The sequence below is a fragment of the Acipenser ruthenus genome, chromosome 21 (assembly GCF_902713425.1).
Source record: "Acipenser ruthenus chromosome 21, fAciRut3.2 maternal haplotype, whole genome shotgun sequence".
Taxonomy (NCBI): Eukaryota; Metazoa; Chordata; class Actinopteri; order Acipenseriformes; family Acipenseridae; genus Acipenser; species Acipenser ruthenus.
In genome coordinates, this window is record NC_081209.1 from 17,049,498 (window position 1) to 17,077,431 (window position 27,934).

Below are 27,934 nucleotides of genomic sequence, written 5' to 3' on the forward strand. Positions count from 1 at the left end.
ATGCTACACATTTAATAACCTGAGGGGAAATTGTGTTGGATAGTGGTCGTGAAGTATTAACACTTTATATGAAACGCTTCCATATTAGTATAGTCAGAAACAAGTGTAAATATGGACACAGTAAAACAAAACAAACAAACAAACAAACAAAAAAAGCCCATTAAAAAACACAGCCTGTTATTTCATAGGAAATGAACTACAACTCCCACAATGCCCCGCAAACTGTGACGGTAACTGTTATTTTAGGACAAGGTTCGACTATTTTCGTCACTTTAGTAAGACATTTGTTGTTATGAATATTTTGCAGTTTGTATTTAGACATTATTAATCTATTTCATGAAAAAAAAAAAAAACTTTTGAAAATACAACGTGTTTCTGTTGATTTTGAAATGGAAGCTGGACTCAACCAAGCACATATTTATCAGTGACCCATATTTTTTGTTTTAGTTCTGATAATATTTCCGATCATATAAACTAACCCACGAATCGATTATGCAGCACTACGATAATACCCGGACAGCAATGCATACATTTACGAATTCCCCCGGCTGTGTGTGTTAATGCACACAATCAGAGAAAAGGCATTTGGTTTAAACCAACTGTCAGCCAGAGGGGAGCTGTGGTATATCTGTAGACATAGTAAACATTAGTCTGCATTTTGTGAATAGTATTGATAATGCTATATATCCCGTAGTACATATTGCATTTTACCAATTTTAGTAATGCGTTACTGATAGTAAAATATGTATTATTTTTAAACTGACCTATCACCCTCGCTCCTAGTCACGGAGTAGGCGTTCCCAACGTGCGGAAGAGCCGCAGTGTTGACAAGAAAAAAACTGCAGACATGCAGGTAGCGGCTTGTAACGCAGAGAAAGAGGGTGTAGGTACAAGTGACTTGTCAAGCAATAAATACCGTGTCCTTGTCGGGGTAACTGGCAGTGTGGCAGCCCTAAAATTGCCCCTACTGGTCAGCAAACTGCTTGAAATACCCGGGGTGAGTACCAGAGAGGCCGAAGTGAAGTTCTGCGTACTTTTGGCCTTCGCTTGTGTTCTTACAGTTCCTTTACATTGCCTCCAGCCGTGCCTTTAAATTGATATGCTATTGTTCTTTATTCCATATATTGTCTGGCGGATAAAATATTATTATTATTATTTATCCTACTCTTCTTGAAAGTGCAATGTCCCCCATACCCAATAAAGCAGCTTTTCAATGATAATACATGTTGTTAACTTTGAATTATACAGCTCTGAAAAGCATTCCCCAATACCATGCTGTTTCGTAGATATTGGAGTGCCCTAATAATGCACTTTTTTGCATTCATTACCTGCCCCACAGTTATGAAAGCTGTGATGACACAATCAGTATATGATGACATTCTAACTGGAAAGATACTGTGCTAAAAAACAAAACAAAAAAAAACACCATAAGAGGGGGTTGCGCAACAACGTTGCAGTACAGAAGTCATTTCAAAGTGATAAAGACGTGGAATTACATTTCCACTGCAGTGAAATGAGGGTAAGAACATTATTTTAAAATACTTGAATGGATACAAATATTCCAGTAAATATTAGCAACAAAATGATTCTTGTATGATTTATTGTGAATTTGTAGGTTTCAGGTTGTCTTGTATTTGTGATGGTAGTTCATATTATTAGGTATGATTTACTGGGGTTATTTTGTTTGGTCTATGCCAAGGCTTCCCAAACCTGATCCTGGGGACCCGATGGGCCAATTGCAACAAACCTGTAGATTTAGCACCAAGTTGTGGACTAGATAACACAGTACTTTCTCAGGATTATCCCCAGCTGCATACTAACTTAGAACCAACTGCAAAAAAAAGGGCACAAAGCCAATAGGCAGGACGTTGAAAAGAATTGTGGGAAATGTCGTTTTAAGACCTTGAAATATACCTTTGCTTCTATGCCTAATCCCACATTTCCAACAATTCTTTTCAGCGTCCCGTCCCTGCCTATTGGCTGAGCGTCGCAGAGCTAGCAGAGGCGGCGCATTCAAATTTCAAACTGTACAGACAGACACGAAGCATTTTGCTTATGTGTGTTTAAGCTACTGACTGTTTCTGTTGAACAGAATACTGTTTTGTTTTTAGCCGTATTTTTATTTTCATCGGCACACGCGCTCTAGATACAAGCACAGTGCTGACATATCATTTCCTAAAATTATATTAAGCGAGGTTTCGGGTAAATATATAAAGAAAAAAGAGAGTGTGTATTTGAGCACTAGTACAGCAAGACCATGTACGGAATTAAAATGAATGGACTATAGAATAATTAAACGTTTGTCCACTTGACGTGTTGCTAGTTTCACAGAGCCAGTTTAGCATTGATATTGGAGCAGTTTTTGTTACTAGCCATCTGACTGACAGTATTGAAATCACAAGTCTTCTTTACCTCTTTCTGTTTAAAATGTTTGTGGAGTGTTGAACAGGTACAGATGGCACATTTTGGGCTGCTTAAATGTGCCCTCTAAGAAAATCTGAGCACACACAGCTACCAAGTACAGGCTTATTGTCCAAATACGGCTTTGGACAAGTCGTTCTTAATATGAAAAAAAAAATCATTCAGACAGACGGCTAAACAGACTCGAGTTCTGATATACTCAATAGCATGTTCTTAGGAACATCCTTGGAAAGTTTAATCACAATTGGACCAACCGTTCTTATACTGTATGCAAAACTGAAATGTGAAATATGGACATACAACCACCTCCACAATAATTCTAAATATGAAGTCTCAAATGAGTCTGCAGGTCTGATGATTATCAACAGGACAAAACAGAAATGGGGTAAAACATTTAACCTTAACTTGGTCAAAATGTACAGCACATTTTCCCATGGGAAATATCAGCTGTAGACACGTGATGGTTTTTGCTCTAGGTCTACTCACTTTAATTATAAGTATTGTAAATACTTAAAGAGGTAGGTGTGAGATACAGCACAAATGAGATGCAGCAGGTTGTTTTATGTGATGCCCTACCCTGCCTTTTGTATTGAAGCACTGCAGTAAACAATTTAAAACATACATTTTATTGACAGTTTAACGTGTTTCACCTTGCATAAAACATGAGTCATGAATGCCTGCAGCATGGGTAGGGCTGATGTACAGCACGTAACTGTTTCAATGACAAGTTATAAGAAATATAAAGTTTTTTTTGTATTATGCAAACACTAGCACATTTTTAATACACCGGTACCAGTAGTCCTTTTTTTTAAAAGTATGTTATTTTTTCACATACAATGTAATGCATTACCACTTTCATTACCTGTCTGAAAAAGGAACCATTACAGTAACATGTTACTGAAAAATGGGATCAGATTAGATTATAGTAACGCTAATATAATACACTACTTCCCAACATTGTAGACTTTCCTTCAAGGTATTGGTGTACCAAAAAATACAATACATGATTCCACATCCTTGAGCTATTTAATCCTCTGTACACAGTCTGGTTTGCATGTGCAAATGGTGCATGGTAAAATGCAAATGAATGGGTGGGGTCCTGATGAAGTGGTCATTGTGGCAACCCAATGGGTGTACAGTACAGGGTTAGTGCCATGTTTGAGGAGCGAGGAATAGTCCCAGAGACCTGCAGTAGTTTTCCTGTTGCTTGAGCAATCCAGTTACATGTCTGCACCGTATCTTCAGTTTGCACTCGCTCTGTGCACATTCAGAAAACACACCGGTTTGGTTAGTGGCTCTTTGTTCCCTTAGTTGAATCTGCAGGCACCTATGTGCAGTTGATATGCAAAAAAAGACAAGCCAGTGACAACAGACAATATTTGAATTCTGATGTGTGTCTGCCCGTATCTGCTAGTTAATCATATTTGAAAAACAGACTTTGTTTTTAGGTGGGGGGCGGGTATTAATTGCAAATGGGCAATTATTATTGTTGGCATTGGATTATTTTTTATTTAGAAACACATGCATTGATAATAATATAAGGAATAAACAACACCAAAGTGCATAATATCGAGGGCTTCTGGTGGCAAGAATGACAAGTCTGAATGTTTTTCTTTTACTTGTTATAATTAGTTATAGCCTTTTACAATGGAATGTAGTAGCACAAAAAGTAGCACATATGACCATTTCCCTTCCCTTCCCTTCCCTTGTTTTTTAAAATGGTTTTGTTTTGCATCTAAACTTTCTTTTGTTTTTGCGTCTCTTTAAATACCTGTCTGTGCTCCCCAGTATACCGCGGAGGGTGTGCGGCTCAAATTCTTCTCTGTTTTGACGCATCACTGACAGGATACATTTCGCCAGTATGTTGTCGAGTAGCTGTACTGGTATTTGATTCATTTTCCTGTTTTCATATTAGCTGAAAACATGTTAAAATTGAGCTTATTCTTCAGCACGCTTTTTATGAAACAAGCATTTATCAAGATCACTAGAGGGAGTACTACAGCAAGAAGTGTATGCGATTCTCATTCCCAGTTTCTTTTTAAGTAACTGATGCTGCTGAGATGGTATTTATTTGCCACAAAGTAACACAACCTGCTTTACAGTTTTCTTTCCTGATTCATACACAAGGGTTGCAGTAGTATACCGGTAGGCTTGAAACAGGAAATAGGGTTATTTATTGCGACTTGTCTGAATAAGCCTTTACAGTGAACACTTGTTCCTCTCACCTGCTACTAAAAGGTAAATACCCCAATACACTGCCAATTTAATCCCAAGACCCTCACAACAACTGATACATTGCTCATTGCATTGCAGGGTTCTCAGTATTTTTCATTGTACTGTAGTTTTACCTCTAATACAAACCCAACAGTTTTGAAGCAAATAAGATTTACATAAAAATGGCGTGATCTTGTATGGAAATGTGTTCTGCCTGTGTGACTCCCTGAAAGAGACACGTTTGCTGTTTGGTTTGTGCTACAGTCCAAAGGTCATCCCCTTAACCCTTTCAGTGCGTTCGAACAGTGCGTTTCTGATATTCCTATGACCAGAGGTCTTGACATAACTGTACTGTTCTGGCATGATTACATTAGGGAAGAATATTGTCTCACTCGCTGTGTAGCTCACACTCAGTGTAGAAAATTTGCATTTGAAACCTGGTTGAATGGGTGGTGCTGTGTATGCCACTGCTGTTGTCATTGCTGCTGCTATTGCTGAATAAAGAGTAAGGTATATTTAATATTGCAGAGAGGATACATTCACACTCATTTGCGGACCCCGGAGCAGTATCATTATGGAATTTCTAAACGTTCCCAACAAAGCAACAGACCACTCAATTGTCACCTGTATACCTGACTGGGCATTGCACTGGTGTGGGCATGTTTCACTGGTGTACCCTGGCGATCTATCACTCTGCACCAATTACGTGGAATATTAGACAGGATCGATTTACCATCCTTCAAGCACCTTCTAACACCTTGTGGAGTCTATTCCGCTCAAAAATTGAAAATCAATGTTTATTTTTATTTTCTGTAATAATCCAATACTCCAAGATAATGGTAAAAGAAAAATACACAGCTAATGAATACGACGGCAAGGCTTATGTGATTTAATTTAATATCACAGAAAATCATTTTTGTTATTTTGCTTGATATAAATAAGGAAGATTTATTCGTGTGAATTGGGTCAAAATAAAGAGTGCTTGAAAGTAGTTAGGGTTTGTTTTAAGAGCTTCTATTTCAAACCAGATATTAATGCAGTTCAGTGTCACTTTGTTATAACCTCTGGCTGTATCAATGATACAGACGACTCGCTTACTGTGGGGTCGTTTCAGTTGATCCCAACAGTGGCAGGTCTAAATACAGTACCACTGTTCCTGAAGTCTGTGGCAAACAACTGTATGATATTACTCTCTCAATTGCTATAAGTTCTATTAGAGGTAGTGTCCAGTCGAAATTATTTTACTGCCACATTGTTTTAATCTCTGGACATACAGTATCAATGATATAGATATTTTTTACACATCCATTCACAAAATTGTTTGTCCTGTTGCCCATTATTCCGCCAGCCTGATTGAGAGCCTGTATTTAATGAACTAAAGCTATTCTATTGTTTTGAACTCTGCTCTTCTGGGGAAGTTATGCATTAACTTAAACAAACTGAACAAGAAGCTAATTTATAGTACAACTGAGACCCCACAGTCAGTACATGTTTCAGCGATATGTGATCAAAACATGTGTGGTTCTGTTTGGATCTCATTAGGAAGTTGTAATTGTGAGACAGGGATCCACTTAATTGGAGGTGTAATTATAATACAGACGCAGAGGGGATCTGCGAGGAATGATCTGAAGTATATTCTGTCATTCTCTTGTTTGATTACGGGTCATGTGACTTTGGTTTCTTGGTAAGAGACCAACAGCTTAAAGAGTTTGCTTCACATTTGACACACAACAGAATTGTTTTTTTTTTTTACTTTATTATTCTAGATTCTCGTGCTGCAACTATTTTTAGTTTATAAATGTTGACAGGATCCACTAATCGAATTCTTTCACTGGCACATTTCTGTAAGCTTTTGAGTTTTAATTGAACTGAAATTCATTCAAGTGTCTGGACCCTGTTTTCCAAGCTTGTATGGTGGTGTGCACTATATAGAAGCGCATGCGCAGTTAATATATATCATGTGTCTATGGCTGGATATATAGTTGGTAAATGAACGGCTCAAATAATAACAATGTGCAAAGTACTCTTTTTGTAGAGTATGACATAACAAACTAGGATTTGGATTTCCATATATGAAAAAGAAAGCATTGTGTACAATTTGCAATATGGAAAACATTCTACCTTTTTCATAAAAGATAGTGCTGAACCAAATATTCTCTGGGGAGTGGAAAAAACATCAAAATACCTATTAAAGAAAGGAGAGTTAATCGCTGTTCTTTACAGTAGAATTTGTGTTACAGTAGAAGTTCAGAGTTACCAACACCCTGGGAATGGAGGCTGTTCGTAAGTCTGAAATATCTATAACTCTGAAAATCAGTTTTCAATGATTAATACATGTGCACACCTGCTATCTACACCCTTAATCTGCACTGCACATATTGTTATCAGGGCTCTACGTTTAGATGGGCCACTGAGTGTTTTAATATTCTTTCACAATGGTATTTAATTTCCATATCGAAGAGAGCTCACGTCTCTCCATGTCAACCGCATACTTATCTCTCGTGTGACCTCCGCAAAATGCAAGGCAACACACAGGCAAGAAATGTGTTCCTCTTGTTGCCATCAATAGAAGTCGCCCGTGTGACCAGGCCTTTAAGCCAAAGACTTGGTTGTTCTGTTAGATTCAGCTTAATCCCTGGTAAAGCTGCCATGTTTAAATGTGTTTGTAAACATGTTAACTACCTCCTCTAGACTAAAGGGCAATGTGTTTTGTTCAATTAAAAAAAATAAAACTTTACAATTTGGGAATAAACAGTACTTAACAGTTACTAAACAATACATATTACACTGTTCCAGTAAGGTAGAAATAATAAATAGGTTATTTAAAGAAAGGTTATTTGCACACAGGTGTTTCTGCTATGGCGTTCATGCATTCGGAAAACCATATGACTCATTTGCGTAGAACAGTATGGAGCACAAATCAAATGGTACTTATGTATTTATTTAACCAGGAGATTTACGCATTGAGACAGTGGGTCCTGTAAATGAGGCTTCGGTCCCAATGGATAGATGTTTAAAAATCAATCCAGCCAACTTTTGCTTGGCATTTGAAAACCCAAAGCAATGGATTATGGGGATTTTTTTGTTTTCAATTGTATCATGGAGGTATGTTATTCATCTATTTCATTAAATAAATAAACTATACGCTGTTATTTATCACCTTTTCCAGTAGAATCTGTTCCCAAAATAAAAATAAACAATTCCTTTAAAATGCTGATTGCATCATTTAAAACAAGCACAATTCCATGTAAGAGTCTCACATTATTATTCTGAGATGTCTGTTACATTGACAAGTGGAAGACCTTTTGATCTTCCAGCCAGAGGCGGATTAAGACTTCCTGGGGCCCTGGGGCACAAAGAACATTGGGGACCCCCCCCCCCCCCCCCCGTTCATTAAAACAACAATAAAATGCATGAATAGGCCCATAGAATGTTTACCTGGTGCATTAATATAAAACAAATCATATCACAATATACTACGCTTAAATGAAACTGCTTGATTTTGTCACATACAAAAAACTAAATAAAAATACCTAGATCTGCTTTCGGAAAAACATGAACAATTACAAATCCACATTCGTTAGCCCACCGCCCTATACAAAAAACACTCTACACCGGCCTCCTGACCAAAACTTGTGCATGTGTTTAGTTTGTGAAAAACAGACGTATTACTGTATTTTATTGGATAGTGGAGAGATCTTTCAGGGACAAAATTCTGATATACTTACAAACACCTGGCTATTGTATTCATCCATTATTATATTAAAGAATATTTATTTATTGCTACATTTGCTATATTTATTTACTGCTATATTTTGATCCAGCGGTTACAGTGAGTTTTACTGGGGTCCCCCTAAGAGGCTGGGGCACCTGGGCCTGGCTGTGCGTTAATCCGCCCCTGCTTCCAGCCCCAGTGTATTTGAATAGACCTGCCAGTTTATTGTACCTGCGACACAGCTAACTTCCTTTGGTGACAGGGTCTGTTGCATTCCATGCAGCTTTAAACTCGTTCTTTTAAAGGATTGACATCCTGTTAGGTCACAGCTCATTACTTTTCTGTTTGACTGACATACAGTATCTTTTAACTGCCTCTTGTGAACATCTTTATTGTTTAGCTGGCTAGGTTTCTCATTAAAGTCACTATGTAACTTTATAACCTATTAAAGGAATGTCCTATGTTTACTTGTGCCTTTTTGTAGCTGAACAAACAAACAACTGAAATTTAAACTTTAAACACTTCAAATAAAACAAACGTGGAAATGGCGTTATAAAATGAAGGGGAAAAAACTCACTGTTTTGGTTTTTGTTTGTTACATTCCACGTAACAAAAGTCACAACAAAAAATATATAATATATACAATCCATATAAAAATCACTACACAACATTTCCAGCAAGTTGGGCACTGTTTAAGCAAGGCAGTTCATGAGATTCTGACTCGCTCTAACTCGCTCTAAAGTAGCACAACGCGTTTTTGAACCAGATGGACTTCCATAGAGATCACTATGTGTGCACACGCATAATCTGGTGTGTTTGCTTTTTGTTGTCTAAAACTTTTAATAGAGGCTCAAGATCTGCTGTGTTGAGCCTGTGTTTTTGTTTCTTTTATTTTTTTTTTATTTTAATATATTAAATCTCACATATCACACAGAGCTCTTTTTCATTTGCCATTTTTTTAAACTGTCGCACAACTTCTGGTGAGGCAGTAAATAAGTGCAAGGAATTTTTTTTTTTTCGTTTCTAGCAAATACAAACAGCTGATTTTTGTATCCGAATACATGTCAAATAATATTTGTTTGAATATTTGGATATCTGTCCCAGCACTAATATATATATATATATATATATATATATATATATATATATATATATATAGTACTGTGCAAATGTTTTAGGCAGGTGTGAAAAATGCTGTAAAGTAAGAATGCTTTCAAAAACAGACATGTTAATAGTTTATATTTATCAATTAACTAAATGCAAAGTGAGTGAACAGAAGAAAAATCTACATCAAATCAATATTTGGTGTGACCACCCTTTGCCTTCAAAACAGCATCAATTCTTCTAGGTACACTTGCACACAGTTTTTGAAGGAACTCGGCAGGTAGGTTGGCCCAAACATCTTGGAGAACTAACCACAGTTCTTCTGTGGATTTAGGCAGCCTCAGTTGCTTCTCTCTCTTCATGTAATCCCAGACAGACTTGATGATGTTGAGATCAGGGCTCTGTGGGGGCCATACCATCACTTCCAGGACTCCTTGTTCTTCTTTACGCTGAAGATAGTTCTTAATGACTTTCGCTGTATGTTTGGGGTCGTTGTCATGCTGCAGAATAAATTTGGGGCCAATCAGATGCCTCCCTGATGGTACTGCATGACGGATAAGTATCTGCCTGTACTTCTCAGCATTGAGGAGACCATTAATTCTGACCAAATCCCCAACTCCATTTGCAGAAATGCAGCCCCAAACTTGCAAGGAACCTCCACCATGCTTCACTGTTGCCTGCAGACACTCATTCGTGTACCGCTCTCCAGCCCTTCGGCGAACAAACTGCCTTCTGCTACAGCCAAATATTTCAAATTTTGACTCATCAGTCCAGAGCACCTGCTGCCATTTTTCTGCACCCCAGTTCCTGTGTTTTCGTCCATAGTTGAGTCGCTTGGCCTTGTTTCCACGTTGGAGGTATGGCTTTTTGCCGCAAGTCTTCCATGAAGGCCACTTCTGACCAGACTTCTCCGGACAGTAGATGGGTGTACCAGGGTCCCACTGTTTTCTGCCAATTCTGAGCTGATGGCACTGCTGGACATCTTCCGATTGCGAAGAGAAGTAAGCATGATGTGTCTTTCATCTGCTGCAGTAAGTTTCCTTCGCCGACCACTGCGTCTACGGTCCTCAACGTTGCCCGTTTCTTTGTGCTTCTTCAAAAGAGCTTGGACAGCACATCTGGAAACCCCTGTCTGCCTTGAAATTTCTGCCTGGGAGAGACCTTGCTGATGCAGTATAACTACCTTGTGTCTTGTTGCTGTGCTCAGTCTTGCCATGGTGTATGACTTTTGACAGTAAACTGTCTTCAGCAACCTCACCTTGTTAGCTGAGTTTGGCTGTTCCTCACCCAGTTTTATTCCTCCTACACAGCTGTTTCTGTTTCAGTTAATGATTGTGTTTCAACCTACATATTGAATTGATGATCATTAGCACCTGTTTGGTATAATTGTTTAATCATACACCTGACTATATGCCTACAAAATCCCTTACTTTGTGCAAGTGTACCTAGAAGAATTGATGCTGTTTTGAAGGCAAAGGGTGGTCACACCAAATATGGATTTGATTTAGATTTTTCTTCTGTTCACTCACTTTGCATTTAGTTAATTGATAAATATAATCTATTAACATGTCTATTTTTGAAAGCATTCTTACTTTACAGCATTTTTTCACAAAACTTTTGCACAGTACTGTATATATATACAGCTCTGGAAAAAATTGAGACCACTGCAAAATTATCAGTTTCTCTGGTTTTACTATTTATAGGTATGTGTTTGGGGAAAATGAACATTTTTGTTTTATTCTAAAACTACTGACAATATTTCTCCCAAATTCCAAATAAAAATATTGTCATTTAGAGCATTTATTTGCATTATTCATGCATCCTTCACAAAGACAAATCTGCCCGATTCCAGCCTTGCTGAAGCACCCCCAGGTGAGTCCAATTTTCAGCTTTGCCCAACACCTGGTCATCTAATGGTTAGACGGAGACCTGGAGAGGCCTACAAGCCACAGTGTCTCACACCCACTGTGAAATGTGGTGGAGGATCGGTGATGATCTGGGGGTGCTTCAGCAAGGCTGGAATCGGGCAGATTTGTCTTTGTGAAGGACGCATGAATCAAGCCAAGTACAAGGTTGTCCTGGAAGAAAACTTGCTTCCTTCTGCTCTGACAATGTTCCCCAACTCTGAGGATTGGTTTTTCCAGCAGGACAATGCTCCATGCCACACAGCCAGGTCAATCAAGGTGTGGATGGAGGACCACCAGATCAAGACCCTGTCATGGCCAGCCCAATCTCCAGACCTGAACCCCATTGAAAACCTCTGGAATGTGATCAAGAGGAAGATGGATGGTCACAAGCCATCAAACAAAGCCGAGCTGCTTGAATTTTTGCTCCAGGAGTGGCATAAAGTCACCCAACATCAATGTGAAAGACTGGTGGAGAGCATGCCAAGACGCATGAAAGCTGTGCTTGAAAATCAGGGTTATTCCACCAAATATTGATTTCTGAACTCTTCCTAAGTTAAAACATTAGTATTGTGTTGTTTAAAAATGAATATGAACTTATTTTCTTTGCATTATTCGAGGTCTGACAACACTCCATCTTTTTTTATTTTAACCAGTTGTCATTTTCTGCAAATAAATGCTCTAAATGACAATATTTTTATTTGGAATTTGGGAGAAATGTTGTCAGTAGTTTATAGAATAAGACAAAAATGTTCATTTTCCCCAAACACATACCTATAAGTAGTAAAACCAGAGAAAGGCAGTGGTCTCTTAATTTTTTCCAGAGCTGTATATATATATATATATATATATATATATATATATATATATATATATATATATATATATATATATATATATATATAATATATTTTACACATACATATACATACATGCACACATACATACACAGCATGGCCAAATGTTTTGCATCGGCTAGACTTTTAGGATTGAGACATCATTTAAAAATAAATAAGTATGTGAACAGAATTTAGATCTTTTATTTAACATTGTGTAATCAAATTACACAATTATATTGCATAAGTCTACCGAAAACCACAGTTAAGTATATAGAAAACTACAAAGCAATATGTAACATTATTCAGCAGGTTTCATTTGACTTTATGAAGCACTAGTTAATTCTATAGGGTAAAGCAAAACTTTGACAATAGCTATATCTATCAATCACACAGACACAGTCCATGAACAGGAATCAAGACTTTGGGCAATCCAAAGTGATTTCTTTTTTATTTTTATTAAAAGGCACATTAAGGGTTTAAAAATGTAGTCTGGGCATGCACATTTCATTCAAATCAACAGCCCCCAAATTAGAATTATTATGAAGATTCCAAAACCCAACAGACCCTGTCAATCATCAGTCTGTGAACTTTGGTGTGCCCGTGGCTGTACATGTTACATAGTGCAGTGCAAGTGAAGGATATAAAACAATAAAACAATGTAAGATAATGTTTTGTTGCTGACAGTGACACTGATATGTAACACATTTTTTGTTCCTGGGTAGTAAGTGTTATTTCCTAATTGCTTATGCCTCAAAAGTATAGAAAATGGCTATTATTCCCCACAAACTTTGCTTTTGTGACCAGGACAGTGATGTTTTGAAATTTACCTATTTCCAATGAGAAAACGGGCGAATTTGTGTCCTTTCGTTCACAAAGTCAGAAAAAAACAACATATGAATCCAAATTAACATGTATTTATACTAAAGTAATACAAAAATGACTACAAAAGATTTAGAAGTGAGTAGTTTTTCGAGATTTACGATTATACTGTAAATCACTTTCACGAATCAGCCCCCAAATGTAGTCTCCCATCATGTTCTCGTTATACTGTCCTTGGTAGCGGCGTTCAAAGTCCAGTATATCGTGGTGGAAGCGCAAGCCTTGCTCCTCCGAGTACGCTTCCATGTTCTCCTTGAATTTATCAAGATGAGCATCAAGGATATGGACTTTGAGGGACATCCTACAGCCCATTGTGCCGTAGTTCTTCACCAGAGTCTCAACCAGCTCCACATAGTTTTCGGCCTTGTGATTGCCCAGGAAGCCCCGAACCACTGCGACAAAGCTGTTCCAAGCCACTTTCTCGTTACTAGTGAGCTTCTTGGGGAATTCATTGCACTCCAGGATCTTCTTTTATATGTGGTCCGACGAAGACACCTTTGCCTCAGACAGCTTAGGGAAGAAGTCTTGAAGGTACTTGAAGGCTGCCAACCCCTTATCTAGAGCTCTGACAAATTGTTTCATAAGGCCCAATTTGATGTGCAGTGGTGGCATCAGCACCTTCCGGGGGTCCACCAGTGGCTCCCACTTGACGTTGTTCCTCCCCACAGAGAACTCGGTCCGCTGTGGTCAGTCCCGCCTGTGGTAGTGCGCCTTTGTGTCCCTACTGTCCCAAAGGCAAAGATAGCAGGGAAACTTGGTGAAACCGCCTTGGAGACCCATCAGGAATGCCACCATTTTTAAGTCTCCTATGACCTTGATGCTATCTCAGAAAAATGCAGATATGTATCCACTTAGGCAGCTGGAACTAAACTGAACTGGTGGGCTTAAGGCCCCTGTATTTATACTACTATTTATATTACTGGAAAGTTCTAGACGTTACTCCAAGTTTACTCAGCACTGAATCTATCTGGAATGTTCTGGAAAATAGGTAAATTTCAAAATATCACTGTCCTGGTCACAAAAGCAAAGTTTGTGGGGAATAATAGCCATTTTCTATACTTTTGAGGCATAAGCATTTAGGAAATAACCCTTACTACCCAGGAACCAAAAAAAATAATAATAATTTGTTACACGGTATAATGTAAGGGACTGAAGTCTGTTGAACAGGCTGCATAAGATGCTACTATATCATATGATATTGTTGGAAACTATCTGTATTGATCTCTGCTAATTGAGTCTAGTGAGCTTAAGAGGATCTGTAATCAATTAGAGTAGCCAAATGTGCATTATAAAAAGAAACAAGTTATTTAGTTTTAAGTACAACACTAATATTGACTTGCTAATGCTGACATGTTTTACTAGTATCATTGAATGTGATTATTATTTGTGCCAGCATTGGACTTCTGCATTAGAACAATTTAAGAGTTTCAGCACAATTGGATCAGCAGGTCTGTAGCGAAATGTAATACAAAGGCAGGATCAATAGAAGTACAAAACAAAATGTGTAGCACATGCTGCGGACAAGGCAGTGTAGTTCAAACAGAAAGCAAAATATGAAGGGCAACAGGGTCTTATAGGGTCTTCATTGTGGGGCCTGAGGCCAACTTTACAAAGGTAACACAGTAGTTAGATTAAACCCACAGGGTGATCTACCTTTTCAATAACTTTTGAATCAGTGGTGCTGAAGGTTGGGTTACAAAGTGTAGTCTTTTAAAAGCAAAACAGGGGAAGGTGTGTGTCTGATTGTTTGGAATGTCAAGATGTATTTGATTCTCTCTTGTTTGTATGTTTTTAATTATTGATTTAATTACGTTTTTTGACTGAGTATAATAAAGTAAGTTTTAAAAGTGAAGCAAATAATAATCATTCTGATACCGTTTCAAAGAAACACATTGAATAACATTGAATAGTACTGCTGTGAAAGGAAAGCACCGATGAGCAAATGTTGCAAGTTTCAGTGTTTTTTGTCTTCATTCTGAGATATTGTGAAATATTGGGTATACCTTCCAGTAAGTACCCTGAGCGATTTTTGAAGATTGGTTTTCACCGTCTTTTGATGCCGCATGCAGGTAGACAAGATTAATTGATCAAATATTTTTAATCTATCAAAGCTCACTGATGTGATTAATCATTTAAACATCATTTATTAATCATTTATACATCGAGAGAGAGCAATATATAATATATTAAGTTTCTTTTCAGGTTGAAGTGAGAGTCGTTACCACTGATCATGGCAAACATTTTTACAACCCGGCAGAGATTCAGGTCCCTATCTACAGTGACAAGGACGAGTGGGAGGTACTGTATAAACTAAAGAGCCTGCTGGTGAAACTGTTATTCCACTGTTATCTACACATACCTTCACATATACAAAGCGTGGACAACACCTGCAGTATGTATCACACAGTTGAGGCTGCCCCCTGCATGACTGTTGTATTTGTAAATGTAAATGAAGAAGTAGTCCGCCTCCTTGTATAGCACAGAGAGGTTCTGCATTCCATCAGAACCATTTAAACAGCTTGCATCTATTGCTGTCCTGGCTGCTGACAGTGGTCCTTCCTCCTGCCTTCTTTTGACAGGGTGGCTCATTTTCTGTTCAAGCCCTTTGTGTACAGGTTAGGAATGTGAGATTCAGTTTAATTTCTAAAACATTTTAACTGTAGGATTAACCAATGAACTGTAAGATTGTAACCAATGAAAACCCGTCATGAGAAGCTGTTGGGTTTTTATGATGCACTGTTATATTAATGTGGATGAGAAAAATGCTGTGCATCTAAACCTGTTACCATTCCATGCAAAACTTATGAAAGTTTAAACCCCAAAATGTTGTATTTATTTATTTATTTATTTATTTATTTATTTGTTTATTTATGCATTTGTTTATTTCAGTGAGGTTAAATATTACTGGAATTAATAGTCTTGTTTAAAATAATTGTTCAGATGTTTTATTATACAGTACCAATACAGCAGTGAAATTCTACTCTGTAGTATTCTCCCAAATGTAACGCTACCACCCTTGATCCTGCTTGTTTCCTGGATCTATTCCTGTGTAGTTGTGGAAACAGCGTTCAGACCCTGTCCTGCACATTGAGCTGAGACGCTGGGCCAGCCTCCTGGTTATTGCACCTCTGGATGCCAACACTCTGGGCAAGCTGGCGAATGGGATCTGTGACAACCTCCTGGTAATGTGACACACTCCTGAGACACATGCATCCTGCAGCACAAATAACAAGCATACATGCACTGCTAGAAAGAGGCAAGAAGAGTGTGCAGCATTCTGATACATCCTTTAACACAAATAACAAGCATACATGCACTGCTAGAAAGAGGAAAGAAGAGTGTGCAGCATTCTGATACATCCTTTAACACAAATAACAAGCATACATGCACTGCTAGAAAGAGGAAAGAAGAGTGTGCAGCATTCTGATACATCCTTTAACACAATTAACAAGCATACATGCACTGCTAGAAAGAGGAAAGAAGAGTGTGCAGCATTCTGATACATCCTTTAACACAATTAACAAGCATACATGCACTGCTAGAAAGAGGAAAGAATAACGTGCTGTATTCAGGGGTGCCAGTTCAGATTTCAGTAGGGCAACCTTAATAATGTAAAAGGTTAAATGTTCAACTTTTATATAATAGGAGGCAGTGTGGTTCAGTGGTTAAAGTCCAAGGTTTGTAACCAGAAGGTCACCGTTTCAAATCCCACCTCTGCTACTGACTCGCTGTGTGACCCTGAGCAAGTCACTTAACCTCCTTGTGCTCCATCCTGTGGATGAGATGTTAAATCAATGTCCGATTGTAAGTGACTCTACCTATAATGCGCAGTTCACAGCCTACCTCTGTAAAGCGCTTTGTGATGGTGGTCCACTATGAAAAGCACTATATAAAAATAAATATATATTATTATTATTATTATTATTATTATTATTATTATTATTATTATTATAGTATCTAGCATTAATCCTACCACTTCAGCATGCACAAAAAGCCATCTGGGAGTAGAAATTGGAAATCAATCAAGAAATAAAATGCATTACATGCACCTTGGGCCATATTAAAAAGATTACACACAAAGCGAAACAATTTCAATTACTGCTAGCTTACAAACATACTTGGTTGCTTATTTTAATGAAGACAATAACATCTAGAATTTAATCAATTCCCAAAAGGAACCTAACAGAATATTCTTTATTTATTATTGTTCCAAGCATCAAGCCTGCCGCACTGTGTTCAGGCAATACACTGTGATTGACACCTGCTACGAACCTTCCACCAACTGCATAACCGCTCCATTAAAATGTTATCATTCGGCTAAACAATGCAATTTCCTACAGACATTCTGGTTAATTACGAGGTGTAAAGGATCATTTAAAAAAAAATCAGAAGCGTAGAAACTAGCTTACCTTACTTTATGATTTCCTGTCTCTTTTTGGAGCAAACTTGACGATGACATTGTTCTAAGGGAAACTCCTTTGGTTTCCGCAGATTCTTGTCTCTGCAGAGCCTGTAGGCATTGGCAGCTTGCCTATAAGCCTATCGCACCTATCTTTATTGTGGCAACGTGGCCAATACTATGCAGAGCTTTAATTTGAAGGCACTGGTTGTTTCCATATGCAGAAGTGGCGATTTAAACTTTAGATGCAATCGTTTCATGCTTTATTATACGCCTCACTTGCTTCACCTGCTGAGGTGCCACACATATTTTAATCAGTAAAAAAGTATTTTTTTTCTTTTGCCAAACAGCGAAGTCAACTTTATTTCCATCTGTGACTTTTTGAAAATCAAAGATTAACTGTTTTATTCAACGTGGTACCTTAGAAATCAAAACCTGACGCAAACAGTCAATAAACTTTGGCATACTGTCTGTGAAACATTTATTAACAAATTAACTAAACTTTTTGGGCTGATTCTGTTCCCAAAACATCGCCGGAGTTAAATAATTTGCCAATGATACATAGAGTTTTTAAAAGTTACTTTTTTTGATTTTAGCAGGAGAGCGATGGAAAATCCAGTGCCAGCAACTGTCAGTTGTTCGTCCTGGGAACTGTCCTCCTGGAGCGCGACCTTATTCTCGTCGCTAATAGGTGGAAGCTTGAGTTGGTGGATTGTAGGATTAGTAGCACAGGCTGGGAAAATCATAAAATAGGAGCAGGAACACAAACTGTACAATTTAGATATATGTATCGTTCCTAAGAGCAACAGGTGATATGAAATTGCGCCCCTGGGTACATTGTCACTGAGCATTGCCATGTGTACACAGCAGGTAAAGATAAACATAAATCACAGTAGTAATACTGCATGCAGTGTTACAAAACATTTAAAAATCATGCTCCAGACAAAAATAAAAAGGGGACCCTTAATCGCTAATCATGTCTCTCCATCTGTTTGTCATACACAAGGTGAAAATGATAACTGTCTTGATTCTGCACCCATCTTTACCAAACGTGTTATCATATATTGTTAGCCTCCTTTAGACTGTGCTGCCTTTTGCTCTAATCCGATTACATTATTATGAGCGCCCTGTATGTGTTTGCACTGGCCCCGTGCATTGCTAATGCTGTGATTATGGCTTGTTTCTTACAGACGTGTGTGGTGCGAGCCTGGGATCTCAAGCGACCCCTCCTCTTTTGTCCAGCAATGAACACTGCAATGTGGGAGCACCCGCTCACAGGCATGCAGATAGACATACTGAAAGGGTTTGGATACCGTGAGGTTCCCTGCATCGCAAAGAAGCTTGTCTGTGGGGATGAAGGTACGTTTTAAATCTCAATTGTCTTAGCCAATCAGGTTCTGCGTAGAATATTGAAACTCATTTTAAATGGAAACAAGCAGCCTCAGCAATCAAGTCCAAAATGTTGAAAATGTCTTCTCACACACAAACATATACAGTGAAACCTGCTAACGGCCAGAATATAATGGGAGTCAATGAAAACAAGCTCCTGATAATATCGCTTTGATTATTGTCATGCTCTGCTTAATATCAGGCGTAGCTGATTGCACCACACTTACTATCATTTCAAACTGTGTATACCGCATGCTGCTTGATAACTAGAGCCCCTTTTTTTCGCAAATACCAAATAGCATGTAATAAAACAAAATGCAACATATAAAAGGAAATAAAACGGAATGCAAATATAAAACTACATAAAACAAAAAATCATTATAAAGCAAACATAGAATGACATTTTTAAATTGGGAGGTTTATACAAAAATACTTTAAATACTTGCAATCGTAGTTGTCAAGACTCAGCCAGTACCATAGACACGGGAAACGGAAGCTCTGACTAGCACTTGCGCAGATGTGTAATTTGGAGTGAGTCATTTGGGAATTCAAATTGGGGTGGAAGAGAAGAGACGTTTGTGAGAAATTATGGTAACATAATTTTTTCTGTGCGAGATCTGTTTGTCAAAATGTTTTTAAAAAAATGGGATAATGTTTACATCTTGCAATTTTACAAGCTTTATGAAACACAGAGATGTGTATGTACAGTAAAGCAGAGGGTGCCAAATAAAATAGCATAATTTGCTGAGTTTAACCACAGTAAAAAAAAATAGCATAGTAATGGTGGTATGTTGGTGTTTTTTTTATAATCATTGGTACCCAGGAATGCCTTTTTGCCAGGTAATTAGTGAGCTGCTCCTGATAATGTAAACTGCACAGTGTCACCATCTCTGCCCAGTCCCTTTGCAGTGATATTAAGTGGTGCTGTGTTCGGATATCCCTTCAGGATTCAGACAAATATTGGAATATTCGTTCAATTGCAAAACGTTATCAAAGCCATTATATTCAACACTGTATTAAAGTATAAAACTATCCCTAGAGTAAGAATAGGTCGTGAAGGTCTTACTTTACCCAAGTGAATTAACTACAAATCAGAGCCACAGTATATAGTAGTTACGGGTAAAAGGAAATACATCAAATCTTGTGGATATAAAATAGACAATGCTTTTTCATTATAAGCTCTGCTATTGTTGTGTCTTCACAATAAACAGAGTGGCCACAGACATATTTTCATAAAGTAATAACATTACTTTTTAACTTAATACTTCAATTAAAATAAATGTGGAAAAGGGGACATTGTACAAATGAAAAAACAACAATATTTACTCATTGTTTTATTTCTCTTTTATTATATGCTACATAAACAAAAACTAGGATTGCAAGATCAAAGAAAAACAAAACATTAATCACTGTACAAGACATTTCTTTTGCAAGTTGGGCCAGTGTTGGAAAAGGTGAGGCATTTTGGATTGACGTACCTGATCTGTATCATATGGCAGACAGAATTGGACCCCAATTGACTCTCTTCCCACATCTAAAGCACTTCACACAGCCTGGCATTGCCCTAACTACAGGGTTCGCAACCCTTTTATGCAGGGTTTCATTACCTTCAATGGGAACAAGGTGTACCTCCTCCTGGCTCACTCCTGTGGCATTCTGATCTATCTATCATGACTCAGACCCGAGTCACGGCCGCAAAAGACTTGGACCCGACCCAGACTCAACCTTGTGTGACTCGGACTTGAACATTTGGGCTCCGTGACTCGGAGATATTAACAGAGTCCTTTTTTTTATTTTCTATTACACAAATAATATTACGTTTACTAGGAAACCTGTGCACAATAAAAACCCACCTAACAAAACATTATCAAGTCATTGGTTAGCCCTGTTGTCTTTGCAGCCAATCATAGTACAAAAAAGAAATTGGAAGCGAGGTAGGTTGCAGCATCCACACACCCCCACTCAAATCCAACTGGCTATAAAACACACCCTGACAAAAAAAACATCTTTTGCATTACGTTCAATAAAGAATAAATTATGTCAGCATAGTAAACAATTAAGTACTTATTTCTCTTTACTACTTTAAACCGTGTTCTAAGTTTTTTAAGCACTGTAGGAATACATTTCTAAAACTGCGTTCTTGAAAAATACATAATTTAATTGAGTTTACTGAAAACAAAAACAAATCCTAATCATATAAGTTATAATCATACTTTTAGAGCTTCTTAATTCATATCAGAAAGTCGCTGTGTGATTAAGTATTCTGTGTTTTGCTTCTATTCTCCACACGTTCCCAGCACACACCATCACTGTTTGCAAGTAGCGTCAATGAATTCACCTGGCAAATTCAGTCGAATTTGAAACAGGCAGATATATCAGACTGATACTAGGACAGAAGGACTGATTGATAGCAACAAAAAAAGAATGACAGAATAACTTAATACTACTTAATTTACCAAAATGAAAATGATTTATGGATGCGTGAAAAACACATTAACAATATGCTGTGCAGCGTCAACCTAGAAATCAGTCTTGTCATGTTTTTGTTCCATTATGAACCTACACAAACGGGAAATACCAGGGGGAGCCAGGTTAACAGTGTTCGCTTGTTCTCCGAACCCCCAGTCTCTTATTAATGAACTCGCTTCTCTTCTGGGTGATGTGCGTTTCATTTCCCCCCCCCCCCCCCCCCCTCATGTGACACTGGCACATCAACAATGCCGTTCATCCCATCTGATTAATGGGCTGATTAATGGGAATAAGCTACAATACTACTGCAACACCTTGAGTACATTTTCACAGAACAACCTTGAACGTATTAGAAAGTCACTTGCAACCAAGGCCTGGAACACTAGTGGATCATATTGCCCATAAAAACACACTTCTGGTGCGCATCTGTTAGCAGCAGCTAACTCTAGTTGTCTATGATGCATCAATAGTTTTCACAGCATTGGCTCCTCTTGTGTAATGGTGGCTTATGCTGGCTTTATTAAATCCCTGCTCTGTTCATTGAGAGTGCCTACGGGGAAAGAGACAACCACCTCTCTGGAATGGTCATGGCTAGAATCCCTGGATTGCCTCATGCCTTAACAATCGCATTCTGTTTTGGAAAACGTTCTGAAATTTCCATGACAAAGTTGCTGGGTCCATTTCACAATTTGCATTGCCTTTGCATATATTTGCATGGTTTTTTTTGTTTTGTTTTTTTGCCCCTTTGCTTGTAAAATCTGGACCAGTCAGAATTTGCTTATTATTTTTCTATGCAAAGCAAGCAAAGATAGAGCACACTGACGCCATTCCCAACCTGCATACAGCAAGCACAAGGAAATTAATTGTCCACTTTGTTTAAAACTGATAGAGAACACTGTATGTTCTATAATAAAACTACCTTTTTTTCAATTAAGGAATGTATCTGGCTGTATTCTATCAAACACCAAACACAACCAGCTGCCATTTCTATCACTAAAATTCAGCCACGCCTAACAGTGGAAATCCGCCCAATCAAAATCACGTGTGTGTATAAATAGGTGATTGATCATTCTGAAACTATGAAATATGTATGCACAGTGGTTTAGAGATAATAAATAATACTGTTATAAAATCTATCAAATCTATTCTTTTACTTTAATTTTTATTTTTGCATTTCTGAGTCATCTTGCATACCCCCTGACATTTAGAAGTACCCTCAGGGGTAGGGTACTCCCGGTTGAAAACCCTTGCTGTAGTTGGTGTATCATTACAAAGGCTTTGAGAACAGTGTTTTCCTAATTACCTTGGATACCTGGCTAATTGAGCTGAGGCTGCAACCAGAGATCATCTGATTCTGTCCCTGGAGTGTTTGTGCGTGATTCTGGACAATTGTGGAGCTGTCTGAGCAAGGCCTGCCGGTAGCCATGGTCATCCACAGTTGGTCATGGATCTCCCAACCCAATATGTACCCAGCCTGTATAGTTAAGCTTCCCCTGTCGAGTGGCTGTTTCTATGAGCCTCTAGTGCAGTGATACACCACCCCTGCCTCTGAGAGCCATTCCAGGCCTTTATTCCATGGGGATTGCTCCATTGCATTGCTAAAAGATGCTCCAATGCTCCTCGGAATTCTGCTTGCAGTATTCTGCAAACCTGAGTGGTGTAAACCAGTTCCACGAAGGCATGAAGTTGAAGTCCATCCCCATAAAGTAAGCCACATGTTTCTGCCTTTTAATGGCCTGAATGCCAGAATGTAAGCTTTGGTATTGAAGGGCTAAAATGGACATTCATGTTAGTTTTGTGTAAAAGAGTAAAAGCGAGAACATATAGGAAAGTATTGGTGTGATCATCTACACATACTGGACTGTGTAAGAGACTGTCTTTGTACTGTGAACCAACTTAAAATAAGTTGCAAAAACTCAGAGCAAAGCATGCTGTAAGCAAACTTTTCTGAATCTAGAGATGTGGCAGAAACTGGTATATTCTGTGGGAAATATCACTGAGATAAAATTAGAACGCCCTGTTAGAGTCCTGCGCGGGTCCGATTTTTACGACCTGCTACTACAGGGCGACTCTGACCCGCTACTACAGGGCCCGACCCGAACCCGCAACCCGCTGCAACACCATCTTCTTACCCGCGATCCGACCCAACCCGCTTTAATAAGACCTGCAACCCGACCCAAATCCGCAAGTGTTTGTCCTTTACCTGGTGCCTGCGTCAACTGACTCTCGCACGCTCTCACATTCATACACAGATATCTCTACCATTCTCCACAGATTGAGTTTACACAATAGGCTACACAGCTTGGTAGCTTTCTCTAGTGGTGCATATATTTTAACATTGTAACATATTAACTATCACTTCTTAAAAATACCTGTCTCTTCCTTTTGTGCCACCAGTTGAAAGGGAACTACACCTGTGCTTTCGCAGAGATGATGTTCCAGTTTTGTGGCTGTCGTTTACAAAAACATAATGACAGGTTTTACAAGCAACGAATCCAGTCACATGTTCATTATTTTCATTTGCTATGATTCCAAAATAATTCCACACTTCTGATTTACCTCTCAAACTGTTATCCACTTCATGATATAAATCCTGCGCTATCGTTTGTTTCACATCGTTCACAAACAGTTTTAATATCACCAAGCAGACGTGATAAAAAGATCTTGCGACGTATCAAACAAGCGAGAACAACACTGCTTAGTCAGCTGACTTCTCCCTAATCGCCTCCTGCTTCAGTGCAGGACATACCGGTACATTTACCTTCTAATACGTTATTTGGGAAAGGGTTACAGACGAGTACACTGAAAGGACAGAAAACATTTTTGGTGATTCAAATTCAGACCCGAAAATAATATTTTATTGACCTGCACCCGAACTGCAAACCGAGAAAGTTCACCCGCGGGTACCAGACCCGATGCAGGACTCTATGCCCTGTTAGCAGAGAATATTTTGTTCTCTAGTAGGTGGTCTTTACCGTATAAGGTATTACTCCATGAGTGAATGCAGGGCCACAGTGGGGTAAAGAGAATGATCTCAGATGTAGCATAACCCATTTCCTTTATACATATTAGGAATGAAAACTAGTATAACATTTTTTAGATGCATAGCACAGGAGTAATTTTGAGATATGGTCACCATTTTCTGTATACAATATAAGGCATATAACGCTCTGCTAAGATACATATAAACTATATATAAGAAGTTTATACAATTCATTTGAGTTCCTCGAACCATCTACATCTCCAGGTTCTGCCTGTAAGAGGTTCTCCCAGTTCAGGTAAAATTGATCAATTATTTTGTAACTGTTAAAGCTGATCTGACTATATTCTATATAGGGGTTTTATTTGCAATAACTGTGTTGTTTTTGTACTATCAGTAACCATGATGTTATCTTTTAAAGTGTAACTTTAAAATTGTTCAAGCCATGTCAGTGATATTTAATAATTCATATTAAATAACTATGAATGAATAATACAAGGCTTAGGATATTTGATATAACTATAAATAAGTAATACCACAACCCGACAACATTTAGAGACCTTGTGGACAAACAGTAAAGTGTCAGAATTCCCATAACTCCAGGTCTGATCTTCACACAACTCTAGGTCTTGCTCAGACCATGGTTTGGCATGTGCTATCCAATCAGTAAAGGGTTTATGGTTTGTGTCCCGACAGGTAAATAAAAGATGTGTTAGATTATATCAGCATTAATGGGGAGAAATGCATTGTCCTTGATCTCTACTTCTTTTCAGACAAATCGCCTCAGTCAAAATCTTTTGTCTTGTTGCAGGTAAAGGAGCCATGGCAGAGGTTTTAACGATTCTAGAGGCTGTCAAGGAATGTGTGCAATTGGCTCCCACTTCCTGAGGTACACACATGGCGTTTAGGGTTATTTTAACACTCAGCCTTGGAGATATTGGAAGTGCCTGGGCGTAGCCGTTCTGGACGGTTCTGTACAAGAAGATATTCAGTGCCAGCCCCTGAAGTGTTTTCGTTATAAATCCGAATCTTGATTGAGGAGCATGAGACCTTCAAGAGCTGGTTTTACACCTGATGTTTGAGGCAGGTCACATCTACATAACACACAGTGCTGCTGTCCACCACCCGAACCATCCTGGGTGTTGAAAGACTTGACTTGCTGTGAAATAATGTTTCCACATTTCTTAAAAATTCAAACACATACTAAATGTTGTATTCTTTTATTTTTATTAAATAGAAAAATTGTATTGAATTACACAAGAAATCTGTATTTTAGTTTTAAATCCAGCCTTCAGTAAATACATTACAGATAACCTGAGATGGCAAAGCTTGCTTCGTTGGGTGTACGTTAAGCCACCCTCCCCCACCCCTTCCACCCCCTCCAGTTACTTGCTGCCATACAGACACAGCTGTTTGTTTTATACTGTAAGGGTATATACAGTTTCACAGGAAACTACAAAAGCACAGGCAGCTTGAAACAGATAGCAAATCCACATATCCGGCAGTCTGTGGTCACTGTCACTGATCGAGAGGGCTGGGGGACAATGGCACTGGCTCTACAGGATGAAACCCCATGAGAGTCCCCCTCGCAGCTCTGACAGTGAGAGTACCTCAGTCCCTGCAGCTTGTGCTAATGTTCACTGCGGGCTATGCTGAAACCACTTGTGACCCGAGGAGCTATTTTAGACTCCAGAATAAGCCCCTTTAAGAAGCAGGATGATTCTAGCTGATAGACTAAATGATAGATTAAATGCAGTATTGTTGGTCTAAAGCAGTGGTAAGCAATAATTGGACCTCCTGTAGATTGAAAGAGATTTTTGGCAAATCTAAAGATATTATTTTTTTCTTAATATCCATAAGCCTAAACTTGTTTTGAATAGGAATGATTACACATTTCACAGTGATTCAAATAAATGGTCCAAAAAAAAAAAAGAAATTGTACCTTACAGTACCCCATAGCAAGCAAGCATGACATCCTATGACCTAAGACACTACCTGAATTAAACAAATAATACAAACATATTAACATTGCAGCAGTTTAATGGAAGCACAGTAATTCACTGTTGACATGGTTGTATTGGTTCTGCCTTTGCTCACCCCACTGTCATGTGTTTGGTTTATGTGTACTACATCAAAACCATTCAGCTGTTAACTTCAGCCCTGCTGTTGTGTGTTTTTATTGTTTATTATGAATAAGTATTGTTATTATTTGTTTTAAGACATAGTAATAATACATAAGTCAATAATGTTTACTTTCACGTTCTTGCTTTACGAATTGGACACCATTTTAAAAGGGAAAATAATTGGACTGTTAAGTTTAAGACCCCTCATTTGCACCCAGTCTACATGGAAGATGTTTCTTGCAGTGTGCCATGACTTGCAGATTGTGTCCCTTATGTGAGTATGAAACCGTTTCGCTGTTGCCTGAGGTTACATCATGTAAACAAGATGGGTTCATCTCGGATGATCTTGTTTTGATCCCTGGAGGAACAGTTTTTAATAAACCTCTGAATATATCGATGGCTTCAGTTTTTATTGTGAAGCTCGCCTTTCATTGGCAGTGTGCTGATCCCTGTGCCTGCATGCCTTCCCCTGCTCCAGGGGCTAGATGTGCAGCTTGCGTCTCCAAGGGCTGCCAGTCTCTGTCCTTTCACAGATACTTCCTATCTCAAGAGGATATAAAGATAGGGTTTGGACAAACAATCTGCAATATGAAGTATTACTGATTCGCTGTGTTTTACCCCAACTTTTCTACTGTCCTTTAAAAAATCATCTGATAACTGTTAAGTCATTCATGTATCTCAATCACAACTGAGAAATGTGTTAATAGTAAAATTGATTATTTTTGTTATTTTTTTTTTTCTTTATAATTTTATACTTTATAATTTAAAAGCAGAAGCGACTTTATTCATGTAAATACAGTTACGCATAACAATTGTAATAAAGTGTGTCCAGCATAAATTCTTTATTTTTCATTATAGCTTGAATAAACATGTTGCAATCTCATTTGTACGCTCTGCTTGTAAATTAAAAATTTAAGGCTTGGCCAATTTAAAAACCCATTTAGTTTCACAGAAAAAAAGTGCCAAAAATGAAAGATTTCCTTTAATTACGTTACTATCACTGTGCTTTCATTGTGTAAAACAAATGTGTTATTGTGACAGGGCAGAGGCCCTGCACAATGGGAAGTGTGTGTTCTGTGGCTGACAGCCTAGTAAGTATTTAATTGGTCATTGTCATTGAAGTCAGTTACCCCTGACCACATCCTATAAAAAGAACAAAGGAAATGTTTGTGGAGGAAGATGGTTCAGTGAAAGCACTTTACCAAGCCTGAACAGGGAGAGTGTGTCACACAGAGAGAGAGAGAGAGAGAGAGAGAGAGAGAGAGAAAGAAAGAAAGAAAGAAAGAAAGAAAGAAAGAAAGAAAAAGAAAAGCTAAAGGTATTTTATGGGTTTTTTTATGTTGGGGTAAGAAGATTAGCTCCCCTCATTTAGTTAGACAGTAAATTAGTTAAATACTTTTGAGTTTGTTTGTTTGTTTTGGCTGTCAGGCCAGTGTTCTTTTGTTCCTGTGTTTGTTTTATTTGTTTATATATATAATAAAGTGTGTTCAGTTCTGAA

The 27,934-nt window shown here is 38.2% G+C and overlaps 1 protein-coding gene across 1 annotated transcript; it reads left to right on the forward strand.

The window, feature by feature from the left end:
* Nucleotides 1–770: 770 nt before the first annotated feature.
* ppcdc (phosphopantothenoylcysteine decarboxylase) lies at nt 771–27,934 on the forward strand. Its single transcript, XM_034045723.3, has 5 exons — nt 771–997; nt 15,279–15,374; nt 16,130–16,258; nt 18,666–18,834; nt 25,125–27,934. Exons 1-5 carry the CDS (start codon nt 848–850, stop codon nt 25,199–25,201), a joined length of 621 nt encoding a protein of 206 aa, XP_033901614.1. The 5' UTR covers nt 771–847; the 3' UTR covers nt 25,202–27,934.